A 27,505-nucleotide genomic window follows, 5' to 3' on the forward strand; every position below is an offset into this window, starting at 1 on the left:
ATAGATAGATACATGGACAGATGGATAGGTAGGTAGGTAGATAGCACTTGTAGAACTTACCACAGTATTATAAGTTGTGTATTGAGCATGGAAGGTCTCATTCCGAATAATTTTTGTAAATTCAGTAATAATAAAGATATTTATAACGTATTTAGTATATATTTTATTAATCAGTTAACTGGCTTTTGGGTCATTCTGTATATCTTTAGCATTACTTCCATACTACGTAACGAAATAAGGCTTATAATCACCCACAACTATGTGTATGGCCATTCGCTCCATCTTCCTATTGTACCGAAAGTAAATCTGATTATGTACATCTATATTTCAATAAGTACAACTCCATGGGCCAAGGCTCTGTTTCAGAAGTTCAATATCTTTTTCTTTTTTATTGCTAGTGGGGTGGGACTAAGTCCCTTGTATTGTGGCCACTTCTGGCCTATTGTACCAGCCCCAGATGATAGGTGAGGGTGATTGTGGAGCAATTTGTGGAATGAAGATTGGCAGGGGAAACCGAAGTACTCGGAGAAAACCTGTCCTAGCGCCACTTTGTCCACCACAAATCCCACTTGACCAGATCCGGGACCGAACCAGGGCCGCCGCGGTGGGAATCCAGCGACTAACAACTTGAGCTATGGCGGGGCCTAAGTTGAGTATCAGTCGATCTGTAGGTAAAAAAATCCCCACCTTCTATGAAACCCCAATCTGTATGATCATGCTGATATTGTACAACCATTGGATCTTACAGAGACCCAATTAAATCCAGTCCGCGTTATCACACTCTGTTTCTTTCGTAACCACTTTAATATTTCTGCCTGATCTCAACTTAGGTATATACAGTCTCATGATTTTCCAATTTGCAACGCGTGTCCTTTTCCTTTTGCTTAGATGGTAACAAAATCCGTCCGCATCAGAGGCGTTTTGTGACATTTAGCACCTTACGTTGGAAAAACACCATACCGGTATTCAAAATACCAAGCAATTCCATCATGTTTTGGAGCCCTGAAGTCCAAGACCGTCTTTCCAAATGCTTATTTAAATGACACCCATTTTAATATTACCCTTTCATTGACGTGTTTATCCTACGAATAGTCTTTACCTCTGTGGTTTGCAATTCCGAAAATATTTCGACGGGAACTGAACTCTCAGTACGACGATAATAATTATCTTATAGTGTCTGGTGACTGATAATAATGGGTTTTCGATTACATGAATAGATTTATTTGACACTCGCAGGCCGTAACTACAAAATAATTATAAGACTCTAAAGATTACTGTAACTATAACACACAAAATAAAGTCTTCAACATCTGCTTACTAGCCGTTGCTTGGTAACGAATCTTATGTGGTTAAGACTTCAAATACTGAACTGCAATAAAGAAAGACTTTCTGACTGCCTTCAACTACGTCTCTCTCTCTCTCTCTTTCTAACGAATTCACGAATCCACTGCCTTTTTTATAACTGCCACGCGACCCTTGTACGAAGTCGTGGAAGTCACCATGTCTTACAGTTCCTCTGGTCTTCTCTGTTCCATCCGTTGCCAAGAAACGTGTCTCAATCTCGGGGCAACGCTTTTGATTCCTCCAAGCGTGTTCGTCGCCACGAAACGTGTTCTAATAATCTCTTGTCTAGCAATGGGTTATTTCGTCACATTATGTTATGCATTGTTTAATTACCACTGTACTTCATTTTCAAATTACTGCTTTTATTCAGTCAGTGTTTATTTTCGTCTTCATTTCTTTGTCTTTCTTCCTTTCTTTCCTTCTTCCCGCCTTCCTTCTAGTCTCTCTCATCCTCTTAGCAGTTCAGTATTCGTGTCAGGCTCAGAGGCCGCTTTTCATTACGTACGTTTACATTCCTACACTTGCAACGCCACTAAACACCAGATGTCTCTACTCACAGGATGCACTGTTGTCTCCGAAATTTCTGACGCTGCATGTGGCTTTGTTTCTGCGGTGTAGCAGTTATCTCACACAAAGAAGTGTCGTGTCATTTGGAGGCAGTGCACCACGATAATTGAATGGAATAGAAATCAAAGTAAACATTTCTAATGTTGATAAGAAGCAAATGACCCCGCTGCTCGTGATAAGATTTCATCATTTATGTGCTCCTGATCAGCGAATGTTCTTAAGTACGACAAAGGGCCTCGTTTGTTTCAAGGGAACATAACATCCCACGCCATTTCAACGCCTCTGTTTGCGTAACAAGTCGAAACTAGTTTCAGGAAACATCGTTATGACATATTTAAAAGATTAAGTACATAGAATAAATATATATAATTTCGTGACTTACCTGGTTTCGTGGTATGACACTAATCTCAAAGAGAATTAAAACGTCGGGCCGCGAAATAAGGGAGACACACAGCAGAACACAATAGGAAAAACAACCCATCACTTGGAATATGCATGCGCACAGAAGGGACCATACATTAGTAACCAAAGCCACGATAACAGAAGCACAGCAGTTTCCTCAACTGTAATTTTAAACTCCCGATGATGACCTTATTGGTCGAAACATGTAGCGAAAAATTTTTAGAAGTTAAGGGCTAAGGCACATCAAGGAAACTGGCAACCGCAATTTCCGAGAATTGTTATCAGTCTGAGTTGAACACATGTTACTGAATGGAGCAGCGCAAATTGCTGTCAACTACATCGCCTTTTCCTCAATTTGCGCTGCTCCATGCAGTAACATGTGTTCAACAATTCTCGGAAATTGGGGTTGCTAGATTCCTTGGTGTGCCCTCACCCTGAAAGTTATGTGATTTGTACAACTTTTTAAGGTGAATAATAACTCAGTGAGTTTTGTAGAAAGACGTGTTGCACGTGAGACGGGGGAACCAACAACATTTGCTACTAAGAAATGCAGATACCGTAAAATACGGTCTTCTGGGTTATAACACCAAGTAGTTCGGAGAGAGCCTTTTGTTGCGGATGAATACATCACCTCCTCCTTGAGGGTCGAAGAATGAAACACTAGACCGGCAGACCGAAATTAACGACCGTGGGGATTCGTTGCGCTAACCACGCGACACCCTCTATCCGCAAAAGTTGGCACTAACTTCGCCTACAAGCGGCGGTCGCTCGGTCGGTATAGTTCGCTTGCGGACTACAGGCCACGGAGTTTGTTTTGTTTTCATTCCTCGCCTTTCTCTCCTTTGTCTTGTTTTTCTTATTTTTCTCCGTATTCCTTATTAGTCTACATTTTTCCTTTTCTTCTTGTTCTTCCCTTATTGTTGTTTTCTTTTTCTCTCCCATCATCACCTGATGTATCTTCTTCAACTTCTTATACGTGTTGTTCTCCTGGTACCCTTCTATACGTGGTTTTACTCCTGAATCTTCTCTTACTTTACATACTTGTAAGGTCTGTCACATCACAAATTATCAGGGTCCTTCTTCACAGACGATAGTGTTGAACAGAATTTCATATGACTCTCATGTTGGTATTACTGATTTCTGAGAACAATTCTCAGTGTTCAGGTACTGAAAAAGCTGCCGTCAGCAGCATTATGCCACGTGATATAACCGTCAAACTGTTAAAAAAATATATTGCTGAGTCTTATTTATTGCCATTCGAAGTCGATTAGTCTGAGTGACTGGCAGAGCTATTAAATAAACCACACGAGTAAGCGCAGTAAAAGTTAGAGCTGCTGGCAATTTCGTTGCTAGACGAATCGCGATAAACTTTTCAAGAATTATCCCAGACTATGGTACTGGTTAAAATACTATATATTGGAATATGCATTTCTGAACTTGTTTATCGTTCAGACTTCTAGGAAAGTTGTGTTGCAGTAAGAATAATGAAATACAGCGCTTGTGTCTGACACATCCATCCATAAAGATAACTTCAGTTGTGATAAGATTAGCGGCAATGTTGGCTCGCACCTTGTCTCATTGCAGATACCGAAGTTTCTCGTAGCAAATTTTGAAACGCGACAGAAAAGAAATGGAGCATTCATATATAACTTCTGTGGTGAAATTAATTCGGAATAAATGATTATCAGAAATACTTAAATAAAACTCAGTCTCACCAGAAAATAATTTATACCCAGGTAAGTGTTTGTTTATAATAATTCAGTTGAGTGATATAATATTATGACAGATACAGATTAAAGTAAGTAATTATTATACTTACTGTGAAAACTATATCATTACTTTATAGGCCTAATTAATCTTTTCAGAAGTTATTTATGTGATATTATAAAACTCCGATTTACTGTGATCCAGTGCTGAAAACAGAAACCGAAATAATGTAAGTGTAAATTAAATGAAAAATTAATGAATAATTTTACACAAAAATAGAATGGTTTAAGTAATTTTTAAATAAGTTCTTGTGATTTTACAATACCCATTTGTCTCGTTATTTATTATATATCAATCTACGTGAACTAAATCTGATACAGCTCATGCGCAGTGTAGAAGTAGAATGATTCCTGAGAATCTAATACTCGCTCAGCTATTCAAGAAAATTAATATCTTTAATGAAACACGCTATCTTTCTCAAAAGGTCCCGCCAATATACACGTACTCTATCAGTATCCACTTGAACCTCATCCAAAATCTCACACCATATGTCTTTTAGAGACAGTTAAAATTATTCAATCGTCTGCACCTAGACCCCTTCTTAGTATAGACTCTATATTTCATTGCTAGAAAAAGTTATCAAAATATTACACTTCATAAATGCATTATTAATTGTTTATTCATTTGAGAGTTTACAGTGTCAGTATAGTGCGATTTCTTAGCTTTAAATCTTAATCAGATGTGCATTTTGTGTTCTGTACTTGACGTTTTGTAGCATGAGCTGTTTATGAGAAATGACACAAAATTTGATTTTAGCTTCAAAGTAGGCCTGCAAACTTTGAATATGATTATATTTTAATAATCCTTTAGGTCGTAATGAAATGAAACATAGGTATCGACAGACAGACATAAATATATGGACCTTCACATTATTAATTGACTTCATGCTGAGATACTGCACAAAAGTAGTTAGAAAATACAAACACGCAGATACATGTGCCAGGGAAGTTTAATTTATGTCGTTGTCTCCCTTAAAGTTACAGTGACCAATGGCAAATACTAATTGTCGTTTGACACCGTCATCTGTGAGCCGACTGTCTAGAAAATGTAGGAGCCTCGACGTCTCACAACCCTATGGGCCTTCACGGCCTCTTATAGGGATAGCATTACCTTTACATGTGACACATGAGGAATAAAAACTTGCTTACTTATGGAGCTGAGCCCTTCTTGAGGAGAAGCCAAATCTGTAGCCACTCAAGAATTTGCCAGTATTTTATGGAACCCGAAGGTTCATTACAGTGTTCACAGCAGTCCTCCACCGGTTTCTATCCTGAGCCAGATCAATGCATCCTATCTCTCTAAGATCTATTTTAATATTGTCCACCCACCTACGCCTTGTTCTTCCCAGTGGTCTCTTTCCTTCTGGCTTTCCCACAAATATCCCATATGCGTTCCTCTTCTCCAGAATTCGTGTTACATGTCCTGCCCACCTCATCATCCTTGACTTCGTCATTCTAATTATACTTGGAGAAGAGTACAAGTTAGAATAAGAACTCACAACATAAATTTGAATTTAAAAGTAGGCTTGGCAGCAATGAAACTTATGCTTCAACAGACATAAAACATAACCTTCCTATTATGAATTGACTTTAGTAGAAGCACACAGTGACACGTGCTTGGACAGTTGCTAACACCAACTGGCATATGACACATAAAGATTAGGGTAAAAAAAAAGTAAAGCTATCCCTCTAACAGGTCGTGAAGGCCAATAGGGTTGTGAGACGTTGAGGGCCCCACATTATCTAGACAATCGGCTCACAGATGGCGGTGAGGTTTTCAGCCTTACGCACCGGCCGCGTTTTACTTCCCAGGAAAATTATTTAATTAATTCCTGGTACTCATTTCTGTTAGAGGCTGAGTCGACCCCAGGACCATAGTGCGTCTGGAAGGATTAGGTGAATTGAAAAAAATCCAATGACCTCATCGGGCCTTGAACCCGCGACCTTCCGGCTTGTAGCTACCGCGCGCCCCACATAAAGATTATAAACTCTCAAAATGAATATGATTCTCAGACATTGAAATACAAACATAAGGATTATGATCTTACAGTTTGTTTTATATGAAATTGGAACTGCCGCTCTCACTGTAAAGGAAGAAAATATGTCGAAAGTGTTCGAGGACAAGCTATCAGCAGAAAATTTTGATCTAAAAGAGAGGAAGGCTGAGCAAGTTGACATAATGGTGACGCTCTAGACTTCTCTTCGGACGGTGCCTGGTTTGAATCTCTGCTGGAATATCGGTTATCCACACTGAGGTCTTCTTAACTTTCCTCAGTCACTCCATACAATGCAAGGACGAAGAAGCAAAGGAAGCTCAGATCAGTGGGGCATGTATAGGTTCTGTGTCAAGAGGTAAAAATAAACTGTAATTAAAAAACTTGAAGTAAATAGATAAATTGGGAGACCTAAAAATAGATGACATTTCTATTAAAATGTATCTGAAGAGAATATGTGGAATCGATAGAACTGGCGCAGATGAGGCTTTTTGGAACACTGTAAAGAAGCTTTTAGGTACATAAAAACAAATAATTTCTTGACTTAGATGACCGTCGCTTTCTCAAGGACTCACAAGCATACATTTAGTAAGGCAGATAACTCTCGGATTATTTTAATTAGTATAAGCCATGCCGACAGGTCTCTTTATTATATTACATAAAGTATATTCCCCTCGAAAGGCGCTTTATAACAGACTTACGCTGAATCTGAGGATATGTTGTGTTTCCAAGGATCCAGAGCCATGATTGGTCCTGAGGCTCTCATGCATGGCACCGAGGTGCTGGACAAAGACTTCAGAGCTCCTGTAAGACTGCAGGCGAAGGAACTTCATTGTGGTCTAGGAATGAATGGCTTCTACTGCAAGCCTGCCTGGCTACAAAAATATGCCACTCATAGGGTGTTTGTGGCAGTGTTGGCAGCATTCGGGTTTCTCCAAGGAGCGGCTATGGGTTACTTCATCGCTACTACCAATGCTGTGGCCAGCAGTTTTGGGTTCTCACATGACCTAGTCAGTACGTACATCTTACGAGTTCTTGTTAGTGATTATGTACAGGAGAATGGATAAGATAACGCAAGGAGGATATTTCATATTTTCTACTCTTCATCAAGTCAAGTGATCAAGTCAAGGAGGATGGTAAATGTGGGACATGTACCACGCGTGGGAGAGATGAGAAGGTAACATTCATTGGAAAAGATCATGAAGGAAGTACTGGTTTTGGAGATAAGGCATAGGCAGGAATGTGATAAAAATGAGCCATAAAGAAGTAGATTATAATGATAACTGAATTCATCTGGCTCAGGATAGACTCAGATGCAACGTGTAATGAATAAGAAGTAGGTAATTTCTTGACCACCTGCTCGATTATCAGTTCCTGAAAAAGGACTCTGTAGAATGCTCGATCATCAGGAATAAGGCCATGACGACAGAGTCATGGATGAATAATCTTCAGGTCTGATGTACTGTCACATTCGTCGTGAAGTATAAATTACTACCAAAATTCTGTAAAAATTTGATTTATACCCCCCCCACGGTAGGAGCCGAAGTAGCTCAGCCGGGGTAGGGACTGGACAGATTAGCGGGGTTCGATTTCCGATAGAGACAGATTTCTCACTCCTTAAGAGCGTCTTGACCGGCTCTGGGGCCCAAGCGGCCGAGCCGTGAAACTGATCACTCATCTCCATCTAGTGTCGAAGTCGAGAATAATGGAGCCATACCTCCATTCCCCTCTATGTCTTCATGTCATGGTGCTTAATTAATTGAGCACAGGACCGATTTGCCTTTTACGTTATGCTGTTTAGTATATAGTCAGTTAAAGAAAACCTGTCAAGATGAATTGATTTCAGCGGTATTTACTTTTCACGGTCAGGATCCCCTTATGGAGTTAGCCGGTTTAGATAACTTTTCAGCATGTGAGGTCCCGGTTCACAGCTGATCTGTTTGCTCTGTGTTGTGTTTCATGGAGGCTTCGACTTAATGGCGTTTCTGTTGCGATTCTAATCTGTCGCGCCTCCTCTGCGCTCTGAGCCGCTCTTTCCCAAACTCATTACTCCTGTGGCGGCGTTTGTGAAGCTTCTGAAATCAGAACGGCGGCAAGCTGAGATGTGTAAAGTACCCCTCAGGTGAAACGTAGTGTTGGGTTATTTAGCCATTTATGCATGAACGAAAATTACATTTGAGGTGCCATGTTTGAATTGATGTAATGTGACAATAAAAAGGTCGTTGGCCGCGCTAAGGTACGAAATAACTTCGCCCCCTCAAGCAGTGTGTGAGCATGGATGTCTGTCCGTGTTTCTTCTGTTAATGCTGTCCTGTATATGTAGCGGCCTTGTGACGCATTGATCCCACGCCCAAGGAGTCCTACTGACTGTCTGCTATCTAAGTTATCCATGTAAGCAGGCCGTGGAGGCCCATAGGATTGCGAGACGTCGAGCTTCCCATATTTTCTGGATAATCGACGGTGAGGTTGTAAATCTTACGCGCCGTCCGCCCGCCCTTTAGCCTCAGGAAGATTCCTTGTACTCATTTCTGTTGGAGGCTGAGTCGACCCAGGGCCATAGTGCGGCTGGGAGTATTAGGTAAATTGAAGAATCCAGTGACCTTATCGGGAATCGGATCCCTGACCTTCCGGCTTGTGACATACTGCGTCAACTAAACTATAACAGAACGGGACAGCGCACTGCTACTGTTTCCGCGGAAAGCCAGTGTTCCAAGGAATACGCTGTCAGATATAAACCTATAAGCAATAAACTTAGATAAATCCAGAAATTCCAGCTCCATGTCGTGTAGGTCTTACTGTACCTGAGAACTACTAGTTTTAAGTGATGCCAAATTTGTCTGAATCTGTTGTTCTCTTAATAAAGCTATCACGTTTTTCGCAGGTTGGATAATGGTGAGCAACGAGATAGCGCAAGGGGTGTTAGGGCTCGCCATCAGTTTCTGGGGCGGCAAGGGCAACCGGCCAGGCTGGATTGCAACTTGTGCCACTTTCCAAGCCCTCACATGTTTCCTGTTGTTGCTGCCCCACCTTGCGCATGGGACCAGCCCGGCCAGCACCAAATCTGGAGGTATGTTTAGTGGTATACACGCATCCAGAGTAAAAGGTCCCTCAGCCTGACGCCGTGGACCCCGAATGTTTCTGCGGAACCGAGGGCAACGTGTACGGTTACATATTTGTTACTTCCGGCTGTGCGAAAGAAAAGTGACCCCAGTCTCTTCCATCCTCTACTTTCAAAAACAATTTAAGATTTTAATGAAAAATCTGTGGCTTCTTTCGTTTCCGTGTTTCGTAATAATTCAGTCTTCAATGCAGAAAAGTCTAAACGTTTATTTTAGAATTGATACAAGTTTCTTGTTGTAAGATTTGAGGTTTTTACAGCGGTGACTACGAAGAATGCCTTCTTCTGGGATATGGTGCCGTGTAGATATTGTGTGAACTGCCGTTTCGGAGGAACGTATCGCCTCCATCTTCAGGATAGAGAAATCCGCGAACGAGGAACCGGAGTGAGCAGTTGGCTGCAGCCAGTATACCAGTTAAAGTTTGAGGAATGCTGAAGAAGATTGGGGAAGTTGTGTTCTGTCAGGGAGGGTGCATTTCATTTGTTTACATCTCAAAGTTTGGCAAGTTGTGATCCCTATACATATATACATTGTTCTGGCTTCACATCCTGTGAAGTTACTCGGATGCTGTTTGTGACAATTTGCATGTTTAGGAGGGTCTTGTTAGGTTTTTGGCATTCACTGAAAAGTGGATTCTTCCGAATTTGACAAATTTTGGGTTGAGAGTGCAAAATTGAGCTTTATGACCAAAATTTTGACATCTGTAGCACTAGAATGGGCTACGCAGTCCGGTATAGTCTTCTATGTGTACTTTGAAGTAGAAGAGTCCTATCAGATGCCTTATGTTTCGTGTGTTCTGTTCCACTGTGTACGTGATGACGTACTGAGTTAAGAACAGGGAATTGCTCTGCTGTAGGTTTTCTTGGCATGTTTTTCGTCTAAGCCGTCTTACATGAATTACAGGATATTTTAGGCATTTTAATTCGCTGAGTGCAGTTTCTGCTATTATCTCAGAGGGTAATCCTCAAATGAGAATTTTGTATGCCTTATTTTCTGCTTTTTCATAAGTATAAGTATCTTCAAGTATCTTCCAACCTTGTAGTGTTGTTTTGATGGGAAGTGGAATCGAATTCCTTGTTGTATGTAAGTTGTTCATATGTCTGTGGTTCAAGATCTTTCAGAACGCTGAAGCAGTTGCTTTTTGATGTAATTGCAATTGGGGGAGGGGATTTTGTCTTTCCTTGCCTTGTAGTTAATATTTGTGATGCTGTGGGAATATGCGCGTCTTGTTCAGTCTGCAGAACCGAAAACGTATATTCAGATATAAAGTTCGGCGTGGTAGTTTATGTTTGAGATTTTACATGACATGGGGTGTGAAAAGGAGTCAGTTGATGCTGTACTCACTCGTTCCATGGGTATTCGCGGGTGGTAGAGATGTGTCCATGTTTCGCGTTTTTCTCTCTCCATTTTGGAGGTCCTGTAAATTTACAGAGATATTCGGCTAATGCCTTGGAGGTTTCGAAATTTCAGGCCTGTCTGTTGTATTCTTGTAGAGTTTATAGGATTAATCCGATGCGAGAAGGGCGGGTTATGAGTTCAAATGGCTGATTTCTTTCCGTGGTCTGTAGATTCAAATAAATACCAGTGTAAATTTTCACTCATCGTATTTTAATCGAATGCAGTGCGTTATATTCAGTGTCAATGTCGAAAGCGAGTCCACCCAAAAGCAGATCCATCAGCTGTGTGAACGCCTGAACTCTTTTACTGGACCAACAAAATTGTCCCTTTTAAGGAGCATCGTGATATCCTCTTCTTGTCGCCTACTGGTTCGCTCGGTGTTCGGGTAAGAGCCAATGAGTGCTGGCGGCTTCATTCTGCCCTACGGGCGAACCCACTGCTCTTCCTGTTTCCTCTATAATCCGAAATTTCGACAAACCGATTTCTCTGCTTGCCATTTGCTTTCACTCTGGCTTTATGCTCGGTTTATTCTTCGGGCCTGAAGCTATGTTCCTCCGAAACGCCTGTTGACTTTCAGCGGACTACACGGCGTTATCTCCCAGATGACAGAACTCTTCACTACTGTAGTAATTCAGTTAAAAAGTAAAGTAAATGTAAAGCTATCCATGTAACAGGCCGTGGTAAGGTTGTCAGCCTTACGTGCCGGCCGCGCTTTACTCCCCAGGAAAATTATTTAATTTCTGGTACTCATTTCTGTTAGAGGCTGAGTCGACCCCACGGCCATAGTGCGGCCGGAAGGATTAGATCAATTAAAAAAAAATCCAGTGACTTCATCGGGACTTAAACCCGCAACTTTCTGGCATATAGCATAATGCCTCAACCAACTACGCTACCGCGTGTCCCCAGTAATTCAGTTAGTCTCTAGTAAACTTATACTCATCACAGCGTTACGTGAACAGCTCGTCTGTTGCATTAACATCTCTGTGCCCGTGACTCAGCCCTTTAATTCCTATCTCTGTTAGTGGCCTCGGGACCGCCTCCGTGGTCCAGTGGTCAGAGTTCCTGCCTACAAATCCAGAGGTCTGAGTTCGATTGCCGGCGCTACCAGATTTTCTGAGAATTATTGGGTGTGGAGCGGAGTCCACTCAGCCTCGGGAGAATAATCGAGGAGCTATTTTAAGGAAAGAGAGACTCCGGTCTAGAAAACCGAGATTTACGGCCGTGAGGATTCGTAGCGCTGACCACGTGACACCCTCTGTCTGCTGAAGTTGGCACTAACTTCGCCGACAAGCGGCGGTCGCTCGGTCGGTATAGTTCGCTTCCGGACTACACGCCACGGAGTTTTTGTTGTTAGTGTCCTCGACAAAATCCACTGCGCATTCGGTTGGCGCCGGCAACGTCAGAAAAATGGGGCTGCGTACGTGAAGTAACTCAATGATCAGAGAATTCAGTGCCTAGTCTCTCTTCATCGCTAATGTCACTATGGGCACGGTTCATCCCTTTACTCACTGCGCATTCTGTTCTGGAAGTAGGACCTGCTGTGTACATGAAGTGACTTGATGTTGACAGAGTCAAGTGGAGAGCATCTCTGCTTGAGTAACGTCACTGTGCCTGAGCGTCAGTCACACGACGCTTACCATTTCACCCTGGTACTCATGTTCCTTCTTCAACTGGGCGCCGGGCTGGGCGGTATCTCAGTTCTGTCTCACGGGATGGTATACGTGGACGACAACGTGGAGAAGAGAGACAGCGCGGCCCTTATTGGTAAGTTCGCACACCGAAGGGGTTTTAGAATGGGCAGTAATGTCTCGGAATTTTGCTGCAGACAGACTGGAAACGTAATAATCAGGGTCCGGATTTTGATGACCTGAAAATATTTAAAAAATTACCTATAAAATGACCGAAAAATTCAGAAAAATGACCTAAAATATGACCCAAAAATGTAATATGCCGGGCCCGGATTTTGATGACCTGAAAATATTAAAAAAACGACCGAAAAAATCCATAAAAATGACCTAAAGGAGAAAAGAAAGAACACTTCGCTTCCATGTTATTCACATTTCAGAAAACATGTGAAGAAAAATTCCCTAAAATGGCCAAAAATGACAAGAAATACCATTAAAAGTCCAAAAATTTACCAAAAAATTACCCACAAAATGAAAAAATGACCGTAAACCTAAAAAGGTAAAAAAATGACAAAAATTACCTATAAAATTTACATAACATGTCATAAAAATCCGGGCCCTGGTAATAATAAGACTAAGAACTCACTCATGGAGCTGAGCCCTTCTTGAGGAGAAGCCAATTCTGCAGCTACCCAAGAATTTCCCAGCATTTTATGGAACCCGAAGGTTCATCACCGTGTTCACAAGAGCCCTCCACTGGTCCCTATCCTGAGGCAGATCTATCTAGTCCGTACCCTCCCATCCTATCTCTCTCCATTCTAATATTGTCCACCCACCAACGCCTTGGTCTTCCCAGTGGTCTCTTTCCATCTGGCTTTCCCACCAATATCCTATATGTATTCCTCTTCTTCCCTATTAGCGCTACATGCCCTGCCCACCTTATCCTCCTTGACTTGATTATTCTAATTACACTTGGAGAAGAGTACAAGTTCTGAAGCTCCTCATTATGCAGTTTTCTGAGTAATGAACTCTGATATAAAAGATTTCGTGGAGGTTCAGTGCTTTTGCGGTTCCTGTGTCTGGGGGGTGGTACAGTCTGTTTCCATCTTCAAGTCCAAGCTGCTACTCAGTGGTGCCTGCTGATACATAGTTCTTCTTCTCAGATTATGGGCCTGTAGGGAGAAATGCTGCCCATCACAGTGGCCGCGCGGTCTAAGGCATGAATTGTCACCGCCCGCTCGAACATTGAGATCGTGGGTTCGAATCCCACTCGAAACATCGATGTCTGTGTGTGTTCATTCTGTGTTTGTGTTGTTCTGTGTTTAGGTAGCGGCCTTGAAACGGACTGATATACCGTCCAAGGAGTCCTACCGTCTGTGTAAAGGATTAAGAAACTGAAAAAGGGGCCAAGGTTCAAAAGGCTGTACAGCCGAAGGGACAGAGAGATAGAGGGGCCGCGCCATAGCTCAAGCGGTTAGTCGCTGGCTTCCCATCGCGGCCCGTGTTCGATCCCGGGTCTGTTCAAGTGGGATTTGTGGTGGACAAAGTGTAGCTGGGGCAGGTTTTCTCTGAGTACTTCGGTTTCCCCTGCCAATCTTCATTCCACCAATTGCTCCACAATCACCCTCACCTATCATCTGGGGCTGGTACAATAGGCCAGAAGTGGCCGCGGTACAAGGGACTTAGTCCCACCCCACTGGCAATAAAAAAGTAACAGAGAAAGAAGGGGGAGGGAGGATTGCTAGGATGTTGGTGGCGGGACTTAATGTCCCGGTATTGTCTGATGGGTCTGTTGAAATCTCACGAAAAGCCTTAGTCAAGTTAGCCGGTCTTCGGGCCGAAATTTGAACCCCGGACCCGTGAATAGGAAGCAGGAGTAGTGCCCACTGCACCGAAAAGGTCGACGTGTAGGTTCGCCGGGGTGGGACAGAGCTGGAGTGGGGGATTAACTCCGTGGCTTTAGTCCGCAAGCGAACTATACCGACCAAGCAACCGCCGCTTGTCGGCGAAGTTAGTATCAACTTTAGCGGTTAGAGGGTGTCGCGTGGTGAGCACAACGGACATACATACCACTAAAAGGCAAGTAACCCAAATAAGGGCATGAAGAACAGCAAAAAGCCGTAACTATTGTTGCGAGTGTTATTAACATACATAATAAAGCGGCCTCCGTAGTCTAGAGGTAACATTCCCACCTCCTGACTCGTAGTACGCGGGTTCAAATACCCGGCGGAGGTCGTCGAATTTTTAAGGGCGGAAAAATTCAGGGAACAAGTCCTCCGGGAGGGACTTTAAGCCGTGGGTCCCGTGTCGTAGCTTTACGGCACGTAAAAGAACCTCCAAAGGAGGTCACTGAGCCAAATTACGGACGTTTCCCGCCCAACAGCAGTCTCTAATACCTCTGGTAGATGGGGGAAGCATTATAGATACCTCTCAGCTAGTAGAGCCGGTCTCGCTGGCTGATGGTAAGCACCAGTACCGGTAGGATATAGAGACTAGTAGAATATCATAGAGGGAAGCACAATAGATCAAACTGGTCGCGGTGCATGGGGAAACCCACCCTCTCTAACTAACTAACTAACTAACTAACTAACATATTTAATAATGTCACTTCAAGAAAATAATTATTTTGAAAATATGAATGTGTGTGCAGGCAGCATGTGCCACAGAGGCGCATATGGCTCACGGGTTAGGCTTTGCGTGACGGAGGACACTAAAGGCTGACTTCCCTGATTACCAGTATGTCTGTTTGTTTGTAAAGAGACTAATGACAAATGCGCCGGACACGGTAGTCGAGCCGTCTAGGGTATGCATTGTCTTCGCTCGCTCGGAAGCCGGGATCGTGGGTTCGAATCCCACTCAATGCATGGATGTTTAGTGTCTGTGTGTGTGCACAGGTAAAGGCCTTGCGACGAGCTGATCACCCGCCCAAGGAGTCCTACCGAATGTCTAAGATCTAGTAAACCGACGTGAAACGGAGAATTTCATGGAGGTGGGCCAATACCCAAATTGAGACTGTAGCGCCAGAAGGAAAAAATGACAAATACAGCATCAAGGAATCGTCGTCCTAGCTGTAGTGTTTGGAAGATTCAATCTAACCAATATGTCACCCTTTATATTATCGCAAGTAAAAGTAAGTAAGTAAAGGTATCCCTGTAACAGGCCGTGAAGGCCCATAGGGTTGTGAGACGTTGAAGGTCCCACATTATCTAGACAATCAGCTGAAAGATGGCGGTAAGGTTGTCAGCCTTAGGCGCCGGCCGCGTTTATTCGCCAGGAAAACTATTTAATTAATTCCTGGTACTCATCAAGTGCCAATATTAAAATTAAATTCTTTATTATTTATTTGCCGAGTCAAAAATTCCAAGGCCTATTACAGAAACAGTACGTGTAAATACTGGCAGTCATATCAAGGCAAACAAAAACATATTTGCTAACCAGCAGTAAATATTAGTGTTCCCATCTTACCTTAGAAACATAAACACATTAAAATAGCAAAGGTTACCAATAAACAATAAAGTCGCTTCAGAGAAACGGACAAAAGTGTTTGGGCGAAAATGGTTTGAGTTGAAATGTACCGATGTATTTACCCGCCACGTTAGCATGATGGGCGCACCTAGCAGAAAGAGAAGTTTTAACAGAGGTACAAGCAATAAACATGAAGAAAGCTCTAACGTATAGAGTGGAGACACTAAGACTAACATTGTCCTGTACGGTAAGATAAGTTTGTCCTTGTGCTTCTTTAATTTAGCGCCACGCCATGAAGACTGGTGGGAGAGTGGCAGTATAGCTCCACCATTCTTGACTTCGGCACTAGGTGGAGGTGAGTGGTCAGCTTTACACCCTGGCTGCTTTATCCAAGGGAAAGAATCCCCGGTATCCATTGGATAGGTGGGGCCCAGTGTTAGCCTGAATACTATGGAGAATAGTGAAGTCTTTTCCTGCTTGGAATCGCACCCAGGCCGTCCAGCTTGTGGGCAGTAGCTATACCGATTGTAATATTCCGACTCTCCATTTTCCAATGATGGTAATATTAATAACATTACTGTGCCATGCATTAATATAAAGCTGCTCGGTTTTTAATGTTGTATTTTAGCGTCCTGTTGCACTGATTTTCATCCATGATATGCGTGCCCTGATGATGGCACTATAATGCCGAAACATGTCGTGAAGTAACAGGTGAAACTGAGTGCACTACAAGACGGCCACTGTGTACATATCATGGATGACTGCTCGGCTTTGGCAGTGAGCATCCAGCTGCCAAATTGACAAGCGGAAGCCACTTACACAAACTTCCGCCAGAGTCTATTGCAATTGGAATATAGTTGAAATATCGCATTGCTGCAATTTAAATCACGTGAAAATGTTCCCTAAGGTTACGCGTCTTTATGGAAGAATTTATGAAGATCGTTTCTTGGAAATTACAAAATCGGTTATTAGATCTGAGGTTCTCACGGCCATGACTATGAAGATTATTACCCTCTGGGATGTAACGCCGTGTAGTTTGGTAGATATGCACTGAAGTTTCGGAGGAACCTGCTGTCTCTATAAGAAGATGGTCAGCAGGTTCCTACAAAATGTTACTTCCTGTATACGAAACTGCAATTCAATTACTTGAACCTTTCAGCTTAAATATAGACCAAAGCTTAAAAAAGCTTACGAATGTTGGAGTTAGCTTTCTGATGCGGTCTGTCCCTCACTGGACAAGATATTTAGTTCTTGAAGATACACTGTGGTACAAGCCTGGAGGTCGCTGGTTCGAGCCCCGATAAAATTGATTCTTTCAATTTATCTAATCCTTCCAGCCCCATTATGGCCCTGAGGTTGACTCAGTCTCTACAGAAATGAGTATCAGGAATCTTTCTGGGGGGTAAAGGGTGGCCGGGGCGTAAGGCTGTCAGTCTTACCGCCATCTGTGAGCAGACTGTCTAGAGCAAATGTGGGAGCCTCGACGTCTCACAGCCAATGGGCCTTCACGGCCTGTTACAGGATAGTTTTACAAACCCATTGTTGCCCAGTTAAACACTCCGCAGATATGATACATATAATTTATTTCATTTTTATTTCCTTAAACAAGCAGTTGCATCATACCGAGAAATGAAAGTTGTAGAGCTTCATTCATTCATCAGTAATCTGTCAAGACGACAGGTCCACAGTCTCTTCCAAAACAGTTCCTCCACTTGATGCAATCTAGAGCTTTCTCCTTCAAATGAAAATATCCTCTTCTGTCCCCAAGGTCATCCAGCATCTTCTTACGTCTTCTTCCTCGTCTTCTGGTCACTTGTATCCGCCCCTCTATCTTTCCTTCAATAACTTCTTTTAGAAGGCAGTTACCGCGTAAGATATGACCAATCCAATTAGCCTTCCGTTTTCTTATTTCGTGTAGGATATTCTTCTGCTCACTGACTCTAAATAACACTTCTTCATTTCTCACATAATCTGTCCAACTGATCTTCTCCATCCTTCTCCAACACCACATTTCAAAGCTTTCCAGGTGTTTCTGATCTACTGCCCTAAGTGTCCAAGTTTTATTAACGAGTTCTATATTTTGATTCTATTAGACTGCCAAAGAGCCGCCTGTGGGAAGAAATTGCAGTTACATTTGAGCTCGGAATTTATAGCAATATTGAACTAGTGTCAACTGAACTTAAACTTGCTTCACACTTTTCACTGTAGACTCAGGATACCAAATTTTATTGAAATCAATTCGTTATATTTGGAGTTGAAATATATTTAGTCCTACACAACATCAATGTTGTGTATATTAATGTAAAATTAATTATTATCATTGTACAAGTAATTCATAAATCATTTGAAACGGATTCATGTTCATGTTCTGCAAGAGAGATACGAATTTTTAAAAAATCTAGGAATCGTTTTAAGACAAGTGTTTGTTTTGCAGGAGAGGTCATCGCCCTCAGGCACTTGGGCCCGTATATGGGATTGCTGTTGGCGTGGCGGTGTCTGTCCATATATTCCGGGCCCCTGGACGTGGAGCCAAAACAGACCAGCTCTGAATGGGTGGGGGCCTGGTGGTTAGGTGAGGAATGCCAGGGTCGGGGAAACAAACAGATAAACAACTATTCAATTGAAGAAAGCAGTCTTCTGGGATGTGGCGCCGTGTAGATATTGCGTTACCCGATGTTTCGGAGGAACGTCGGCTAACACCACATCTACACGGCGCCACATCCCAGAAGACTGCTTTCTTCATAATAACCGCCATGAAAATCTCAAATCTTACAACTATTCAAGTTTTTATTTGAAAACTTGGGGATATACTTTCTTTAAGTCGACCAGTTAGGTGTCTTTAATTTATTATAGCCATGTTATGGATAGTGTTACCTTCTATGCTTTATATAATTGACGTTTCATTAGGCCTAATATTGGTGTAACTCATCGTAAAATGAAAAGCAAAATATTTCCATTAACATAGTGTCACGTGTATGCATGTGACTATAGACGGGGTTTGGATTGGTAATTGGATTTAATGGCCGCTTATAACACAGCTCGTAACTACAAGTAACTGTAACAGCCTCAATTGTTTACGCACTCACTAGTGTTCTCAATCTCTTACAATCTCCACTAGCCGTTGCCTGATAACGGATTTTACGATGCAGATTCATCTTCCGTGATCACGTCCTTGCCGGCTGGAAAATATCGCACAACTGAACTAAGCTCAAAATCAGAGTCCGAGTTATTTTACGACTGGCGGTTTACCGTCCATCAGTTCATCTTGGCGTCAAACCTCGTGACGCTTACAACAAGAGTTTTTTTTAATTGAACCCTTGCGGTCACAGTCCTTATGTAACATCACCTCTGATGAGAAAATTGGTTTGTCTCTTAGAGTATGCTTGGCCTTTTGTCGAGTGTATGTTTCGCTCATATAGCATGTTATTAACAATTTTTTCTCGTGCACTATACTCGTATAAAAGTCCTTTGTCAGTCCAGGCTTTGCAGAGCATATCATGGCTTTCTTACGCATCTTATGCTACAACTACAGCTTTGTCATTTGAATGGCCGTAAACTTGACCACCGCCCATAAACTTTGTCCCGCTTGTCATCTCTCAGCACGGACCGTTTAGAAAACACCGCTCCTCATTCTGGTATCCATTGTTGCATGCGCAGCCATCGGCGCGGACTCCGCAGGAAATATTACATTTCAGCCAGTCCATTGGTGCACATGCCACTGTCTAGCAACGGGTCTATACTCCACAATACGCGTAGTTATTACGTAGTTCTATAAAGAAAATTTGCTAATCAAATTAAATTATATGTATTACATATAAATTAAATTTCAAGGAAGTAATATAAATTAGAAGGGAAAACCAATATTAGTACTGAAGTAGACATGATAATACAAATAAAGAACAAGGTGTTGTAATAAAATCTTATAATGTTCGCTTTCCTTGAAACGCTTCGGTCTAGGGCTGGAAAGGGCTATAGATTGATAGGTATCAAATTTGGTTTTCTACTTCTGCCCACATCTCCCCTTGTGCAAATTTCTGTCTTATAAAATAAGAAGACTAGGTGAAAGGTTCGCTTATGACTGATGACATGACACGCAAGATCTATCTCGCCCTTTGACACCTCCCTACATTAGATCTTAAGAAACATTTTTATTATTGTGCAATTCCTTCTTTCAGGTTGGCCTATATTATCTACATTAATATTTCTGGTAGCCATCTTGATCTCCATGTTCCCAACTCAGCTGCCGTCACAGGCCGTGAAAGAAATGGCGGCGTCCATTGTAGACTTGGCGCGCGGTGTCAGAATACAGGAACCGACTGATCCCAAGGAATCGAGCACAGGTTTGTGGTTTTGACCACGTTCTCTGTTCGTGGTACTGATGCATATTCTTCTTCTTCTTCTTCTTATTATTATTATTATTAATATTATCCTCTCTGAATATCTATCATTTTCACTTCTCAATTAAATATTTATACGTTTAATTTCTCAGTTCTCAATAATAACTTAGATTTATGTTAATGAAATTATTATTATTATTATTATTATTATCATTTGTTTGTTTGTTTGTTTACTTATCTGCATTATTGTGTTTTTCCTCCAGTGCTTGCCTGTAATTTGTCTTTGACTTAATGTTGTGTTTGTCCAGCATGTAACTACTTCTATCTACTCTGTGCTGTGTCTGTAATTGGCCTTGCGGCTGTTGACTCGGCATATAAATAATAAATAATTGAATTGAATTATATCCTTACTGAGTAATTTTTCTAAAATATTCGAATTTATTGTTCATGATCATGTTTCCCACTATCTAAAATAAAAATTTAGTCCTTATCAGCACGGCTTCTCGAAAACTAAATCCATAAGCACCAATTTGGTGACTTACGTTGATTTTATCTCCCCTATAGTTGGCTCTCAGAGAAAAGGTGATGCCATTTATTTTGATCTCAGCAATGCATTCGACCTTGTTCCACATTCTCTTCTTCATAAGCTTAGTGCTATTGGGCTTTCTGGTGGTTATGTAAGCTGGTTTCGCAGTTACCTGTCCAACCGGAAATCCCAGGTCCGTGTTTCTGGTGTTCTTTCCTCACCTTTTGAAGTTCTCTCCGGTGTTCCTCAGAGATCTGTCTTGGTACCCCTTCTCTTCAATGTGTTTATTAACGCAATGTGTGATGCAGTTGCCCATTCTAAGTGTCTGCTTTTTGCTGATGACGTCAAAATTTACCAAGCCATTAGTTCTCCTCAGGACTGCTATTTACTTCAGTCTGACATTAACTCTATACAAGGTTGGTGCATTGCTAACTGTATGAAACTCAGCATCAGTAAAACTAAAATTATATCTTTCTCCAGGAAAACCGATTCTATATAAGACTTGGAAGTGTTTATTGATGCTAAGCTATATTTCCATGACCAGGCCAATTACATTTTCTCTCATTGTGTTAAACTCTTGGGTCTAGTTCGTGATATTACCTTCAATTTCTCATCTCTATAGACTGTATGCTCAGATTGTACACTGCATTGGTTACATCTAAGCTTGAATATGCGTCCATAGTCTGGAATTCGATTGTGCCAACTGATGCCAACAAGCGGGAACGCATCCAGAAGAGGTTTGCGGCTCTTTGTTTTAATCGTTTCTATCCTCAGGTCCATTGCAGTTATTCTCTTGCTCTGAAGGAGTTAAAATTGCTTACTTTACGTACTAGAAGACATCGCCTTGTGCTCTCTCATATTCAAGTTTATTTTGGATAGAAATTCTGCCCTTCTGTCCTGGAAATTGTTGGTCTCTGAGTTCCTGCTCCGTATAACAAGACTTTGCTTTGTTCAGTGTGTGCGCTTGATCTAAAAATTGTCCCTCTGCTAGATGTGCAGCAGCTGCTAATGTTGCTTGCGGTGATGTTGACGTATTCGGAGCCAGGAAAGTTCCCCCAAACGATTTGTAAATATAGTATAATTGTTAGTATTATTATTTGCATGTACAATAAACAACAATTAAACTGAATTATTATTATTATTATTATCATCTTCTCTGAAAATCTATACTTTTATTTTCTCAATTAAATATTTATACGTTTCATTTATCAATTCTCAATAATACTTAGATTTATGTTAATGAAATTATTATCATTTGTTTGTTTGTTTACTTGACTGCATTATTGATTTATGTTAATGAAATTATTATTGTTGTTGTTTGTTTGTTTGTTTGTTTGTTTGTTTGTTTCCTTGTCTGCATTATTTTGTTTTTCTCCCGTGCTTGCCTGTAATTTGTCTTTGACTTTATGTAGTGTTTGTCCATAATGCAATTAGTTGTATCTACACTGTGCTGCGTCTGTAATTGGGCTTGCAGCTGTTGACTCGGCACGTAAATAATAAAGAACTGAATTGAATTGAATTATCATCATCCTCCTCCTATTCTTAATTCTGTTTCTTATTCTTCTTCTCATCTTGTTATTTTATTATCCTTTTCTTCTTCTTTTCGTCTGCCTTGAGTCCTTTTATTTTCTTCGTTGTCTGTTATTGTCTGTCCTGTCGTCGATCTTCTTTACTTTTTTTATTGCCCTCGTTCTACTTTCTTCGTTTTCCATTTTATGATCCCTGCCTTCTCTTTGCAAGTTGGCTTCCTCTTGTTCTCATACAATATCTCTGTGACTTCTTCTTATTTTACATTTGTGTCTTCTCTTCGTTTTCTCTTCTTGTCTCTTATTTCTTCTTTTATGTTAGCTTCCTTTCCCATTCATGTTCATTTTTTCTACCTCTTCTCTTACATTTCTTCTTATTTCTCTTATTCAACTTTTTTCTTTATTGTCCTTTTCCTCATAGTAATGTTGTTCTTTGTCTTCATCGTGCTCACTTGCAGTGCACCTCAATACGTGTACCTCTACCGAAACATAAGTACGTGTATATACTAAATACATGCCTCTCAGACAGCGGGATATGCTAAGGATAGAACCGCAAACTTAATGGAGCTGCCCGTACAGGATTCTTGTGGTCGCTACGAAGACTCCTCACCAATAGGATCATCGTTCTCAACACTCTGGCTACCGTATGCCTGCAGACGGCCATGTCCAACTATTTGGCCCTCGAGGACAAGTACCTGGAGTCCAAGTTTTACATCCCAAAACCTTCAGAGGCTGCCGGTGGATTCCAGGACCCGTGGACCTCAAGGCTGATTATAAGTAAGTTTTCTTCACTCTATGGGTGTGAAACTTGGTCTCTGACATTAAGGGAGGAACATAGACTGAGGGTGTTTGAGAACAGAGTGTTGAGGAGAGAAATTTGGACCAAAGAGAGATGAAGAGACAGGAGGTTGGAGAAAACTGCATAATGAGGAGCTGCATAACTTGTACTTTTCTCCAAGTATAATTAAGAAGATCAAGTCATGGAGGATGAAGTTGGCAGGGCATGTAACACGAATTGGGGAGAAGAGGAATGCACTTAGGATATTGGTGGGAAAGCCAGAAGGAAAGAGACCACTGGGAAGACCAAGGCGTAGGTGGGTAGACAATATTAAAATGGATCTTAGAGAGATAGGATGGGATGGTGTCGATTGGATTGATCAGGCTCAGGATAGGAACCGGTGGAGGGCTCTTGTGAACAAGGTAATGAACCTTCGGTTTCCATAAAATGCTGGGAAATTCTTGAGTAGCTGCAGATTTGGCTTATCCTCAAGAAGGACTCATCTCCATAAGTAAGTAAGTAAGTAAGTTAGTTTTCTTCTCTCAGACAAATTTGCCAACAGGCCCTCCTCTTTGACAGTGTGTCTTTTAGAGGTCCATAAGGTAGGTGTCTGGAGCCGGGATAGCTCCGTAGGTACAACGACTGGCTACGGGCTGGATGAGCGAGTGGTCGGAGTTCGAGTCCCGGTGGGTTCAAGGATTTTCTCTTCTTCACGTCGTCCAGACCGCCTCTGCGTTTCGCCCAACATCCTATCCAATGGGTACCGGGGGCTCTTTCCCCGGGGACAAAGCGACCAGGGATTCATCCGACCATTCAGCTTCACTTACTGCCGAGGTCAAGAAAAATATGACTCCATACATCCACTCCGCCATACGCCTTCGTGGCGTAGTGCTTAATTAGTTAAGCACAAGGAAAACTTTACTTTAAGAATACGTTGATCTATAGCTCCACTTCCTTATACTTCTTAATGGCATAGTGCTTAATTAATTAAGCATGGAGACAACTTCACATTTTACGATCTCAAGTACGGGTCTGTTGCGAAACCTCCTCAGTGTTTGGATTTACTTTGGTTCTTGAAGTAGCCTCCATCCTTCCAAATAACTCAAGCTCTGAGATATCTGTTCAGTTTGTCTTCCGAAAAATGTAAATAACCGCCAAACTTTGAAATCATTTAGGAATATCACACAAGTACGCTGCAAAGAACATGTGTCTCTGGTGCACTGTTCATATAGACACAAACTACCCTGCATTTTTTTTGTTTCATTACTGACTTTGTCGTGGCGCAGGTCTGCTGAAACCTCCGCTTGTGGCGCTGCATATTTTGGTGTCGGGGCTCGCTATCTCGAAGATCAAAATGCGAGCTGGACGTTTGACAGGTTTGCACACCTTCATAGCGCTGTCAACGGCCATCTTCATGTTCTCCAGGATCTTCGCCGATTGCCATTCGCTCCACATCGAAGGGGAGAGTGAAGGAAGGTAGCGCTCAACACATTTGCTTACTGCAGCAGAACGGCAAAAATGAATTCGTCGTGTGTAGATGAAACATGCGCTTCTTCATTTTCATACAGAGTAAATTGGCCCCAGTCGCCGGCTTTCCATTGCGAGTTCGATCCCAGTCAGGAACATGTGGGATTTATGGTGGGTAAAATGGCACTGGAAGCCGGTCACGGTAGCCGAGTGTCTAAGGCGTGCACTGTCTTCGCTCGCTCGGAAGCCGGAATCGTGGGTTCGAATCTCACTCAGGGCATGGATGTTTAGTTTGTGTGTGTGTGTTTTTTTCTGTTTCTATGTACAGGTAGAGGCCGTGCGACGAGCTCATCACCCGCCCAAGGAGTCCTACCCTATGTCTAAGATCTAGAAATACCGAAGTGAACGGAGAAGTTCATGGAGATAGGCCTAGGCCCACTGGGGCTGTAGTGCCAAGGGGGGGGAAAAATGGCACTAGGACAGAGTTTCTCCAAGTACTTCGGTTTCCTTGCCATTCCTCCTTTCACCAAATGCTCCATATTCATTCATCATCTGAGACTAGTGCAATGGGCCAATTGTGGCCGACTTACCAATTGGACTCAGTCTCACCACACACAACGAAATTAAAATAAAATTTGGCATCAGCGTCTACGAATATTCGGGAGATGGCCGGTTCGAATCTCTGCCATATACCGTCTATCTTGACATGTTTTACGTGATTTCCTCAGTCCCTCCACACAAATGTTCCCATCCTGCCTGTAACAGGGCATCGACCCTTTCCAAATCATTGTTTCCTTTTATTGCTAGTGGGGTGGGACTAAGTCCCTTGTACTGCGGCCACTTCTGGCCTATTGCACCAACCCCAGATGATAGGTGAGAGTGATTGTGGAGCAATTGGTGGAATGAAGATTGGCAAGGGAAACCGAAGTACTCGGAGAAAACCTGCCCCAGCGCCACTTTGTCCACCACAAATCCCACTTGACCAGACCCGGGATTGAACCCGGGCCGCCACGGTGAGAAGCCAGCGATTAACCGCTTGAGCTATGGCGCGGTGAAATCATTGCTAACTAATCGTCATACAATTCGACGCCATAGAGTCTGAAATATTGGCCATAAACCATAAAAGTAAAAACAAATTCAATGTAAGCAGGTCAGTTCATTGGTAAAATTTGCGTACAGTTAATAAATCTCTGTACGGTATATGCTGCTTCTTTTTCAGTAAGTGCACTTGGTGCCAGACATCCTCGAAACCTATAGGTCAATATAAGAAGTCTCAATAACAAATTCCTTAGCGAAAATAAGTCATAAACAACAACTGTGAAGTTACATATTGCACAAATTTGTTGGCTCTTTTCTATTCCCCAGACTACAGCTCCTGCAGACATGCAACAGGCAGTGCGGCTGTGCTGACTCGCCCGATTTCTCCCCCGTGTGTTCCCAGGAGGGCAGCTTCTTGTTCTACTCGTCCTGCCACGCTGGTTGCAAACGAGTGCAATATTTAGACGACGTTAAGGTAAAGAACTTCAGTTTACTGGTGGCTGATCTCTTGAGAATGGGCGCGTAAACAAAGACGTGCAAATCAAACACAAATTTCCCGTAAGAAATAAAGGAAATAGTCAGGGTTGGGGGCAGTACTGCGTCACTACTCATTCCAACACCTTTTTTCTTGGCTGGGTTCTTTCCAAAAACAGAGATACCATGTATGCGAGATGTTTCTCTGGAGACAAAACAAACCGGAAGGGCGGATAGAAGTGACGAGAAGACGAGGAAGAAGACGTAAGAAGATGCTGGATGACATTGGAGACAGAAGAGGATATTTTTATTTTAAGGAGAAAGCTTGAGATCGAATTAAGTGGAGGAACTGTTTTGGAAGAGACTGTGGACCTGTCATCTGGCAGATTACTGACGAATGATTTAGAATATTTTTCTTACCTGTTACTGATAATAATAAATAAAATAACGTGCCCATCTCAAATAAAATAATTTTATATATTAAAATTTTTGTAACACTAAATTAAACGCTGCCTGAGCTGTCCTACAGGTGGTGATGGTGGTATTCGGTAGGTAGGAGTTTCTGGGGAAGGGGTCGTCTGGATCAGGTGACCCAGTAGGCGACGATGTTGGAGACGCAAGAGGTGAAGATGCCCTGTCAATTACGGGCAGCTGTTTGGCCTTCGAGTTGTCCGAAGTAGACCGTTGAGGTTCGGGTGGTGTAATGCTTTACTTTCCTGCCCCTTGCATCTTCCCGCATACGACTAAAAGTGTGGAGCATGTTGTGGTTCTTAGACACAGGGACATCAAGTATTGTTTTTTACAGTTGTTTGCGAATTGCAGCTGCGTTCAGGATGCGCTGGGCAACGAGAAGCTTCACCAAGCTAAAGGGGGCCCGTGCAATGACCCAGACTGCAACTTCAGCTGGATTCTGAACCAGTGCTTCACTGTGCTTACAGCCGCCATGGTGGGTACGCGTCTGGTGGGAAATGCCATCTTGACTTTCAGGTACTGCTACAGAAATTCAGTTCACTTCTTATTCGGGTAACTTAACAGCTCGAATACCAGTTAAAACTAAAAGTAAAGCTATCCCTGTAACAGGCCATGAAGGCCCATAGAGTTGTGAGACGTTGAGGGTCCCACATTATCTAGACAATCGGCTCACAGATGGCGGTAAGGTTGTCAGCCTTACGCGCCGGCCGCGCTTTACTCCCCAAGAAAATTATTTAATTAATTCCTGGTACTCATTTCTGTTAGAGGCTGAGTCGACCCCAGGGGCATAGTGCGGCTGGAAGGATTAGGTCAATTGAAAAAAATCCAATGACCTCATCAGGACTTGAACCCGCGACCTTCCGGCTTGTAGCATAGCCCCTCAACCAACTACGCTACAGGTCGAACACCAGTTACGAAGTGAATATGAGTAAAGAAATTAAACAAAACACAAAGGCAAGGAACTTTTTATTCCTTGTGTTGAGGATCAAATTTGGGATTGAAAATTTAAGTCATTACCTAGGTGCCTGGAGACTTGCGAAAAGTGTTTTGCAGTGAAAGAGCAAAGATGACAACACATGGACACGCAATGAGGTTAAGAATGCGATAATCAGCATTCATGCGTAATACCGTATGCAAGACGCTCCGCTAACTAGGCCACTGGAGATGGTCATATGAGTAAATACGCAGCGATCAGACGCCCGGGGGGG

General features: G+C 42.3%; 1 protein-coding gene across 7 annotated transcripts in view; it reads left to right on the forward strand.

Moving 5' to 3' along the window:
- Positions 1–27,505, forward strand: part of LOC111874460 (solute carrier organic anion transporter family member 74D) — a 66,878-nt gene that overhangs the window by 27,925 nt on the left and 11,448 nt on the right. For 2 of the 7 annotated variants that reach the window (XM_023869983.1, XM_023869979.2), the window contains exons 2-10: positions 6,806–7,087; positions 8,955–9,140; positions 12,160–12,354; positions 18,115–18,252; positions 19,856–20,020; positions 22,649–22,846; positions 24,134–24,323; positions 25,680–25,827; positions 26,632–26,813. In XM_023869983.1, the coding sequence (XP_023725751.1) occupies positions 6,817–7,087; positions 8,955–9,140; positions 12,160–12,354; positions 18,115–18,252; positions 19,856–20,020; positions 22,649–22,846; positions 24,134–24,323; positions 25,680–25,827; positions 26,632–26,813 (1,673 nt within the window). In that variant the 5' untranslated portion in view covers positions 6,806–6,816. The other 5 variants (XM_023869978.2, XM_033755457.1, XM_033755458.1 and 2 more) reach the window with 5 other exon arrangements.

This window comes from Cryptotermes secundus, unplaced genomic scaffold (assembly GCF_002891405.2).
Source record: "Cryptotermes secundus unplaced genomic scaffold, Csec_1.0 scaffold426, whole genome shotgun sequence".
Lineage (NCBI taxonomy): Eukaryota > Metazoa > Arthropoda > Insecta > Blattodea > Kalotermitidae > Cryptotermes > Cryptotermes secundus.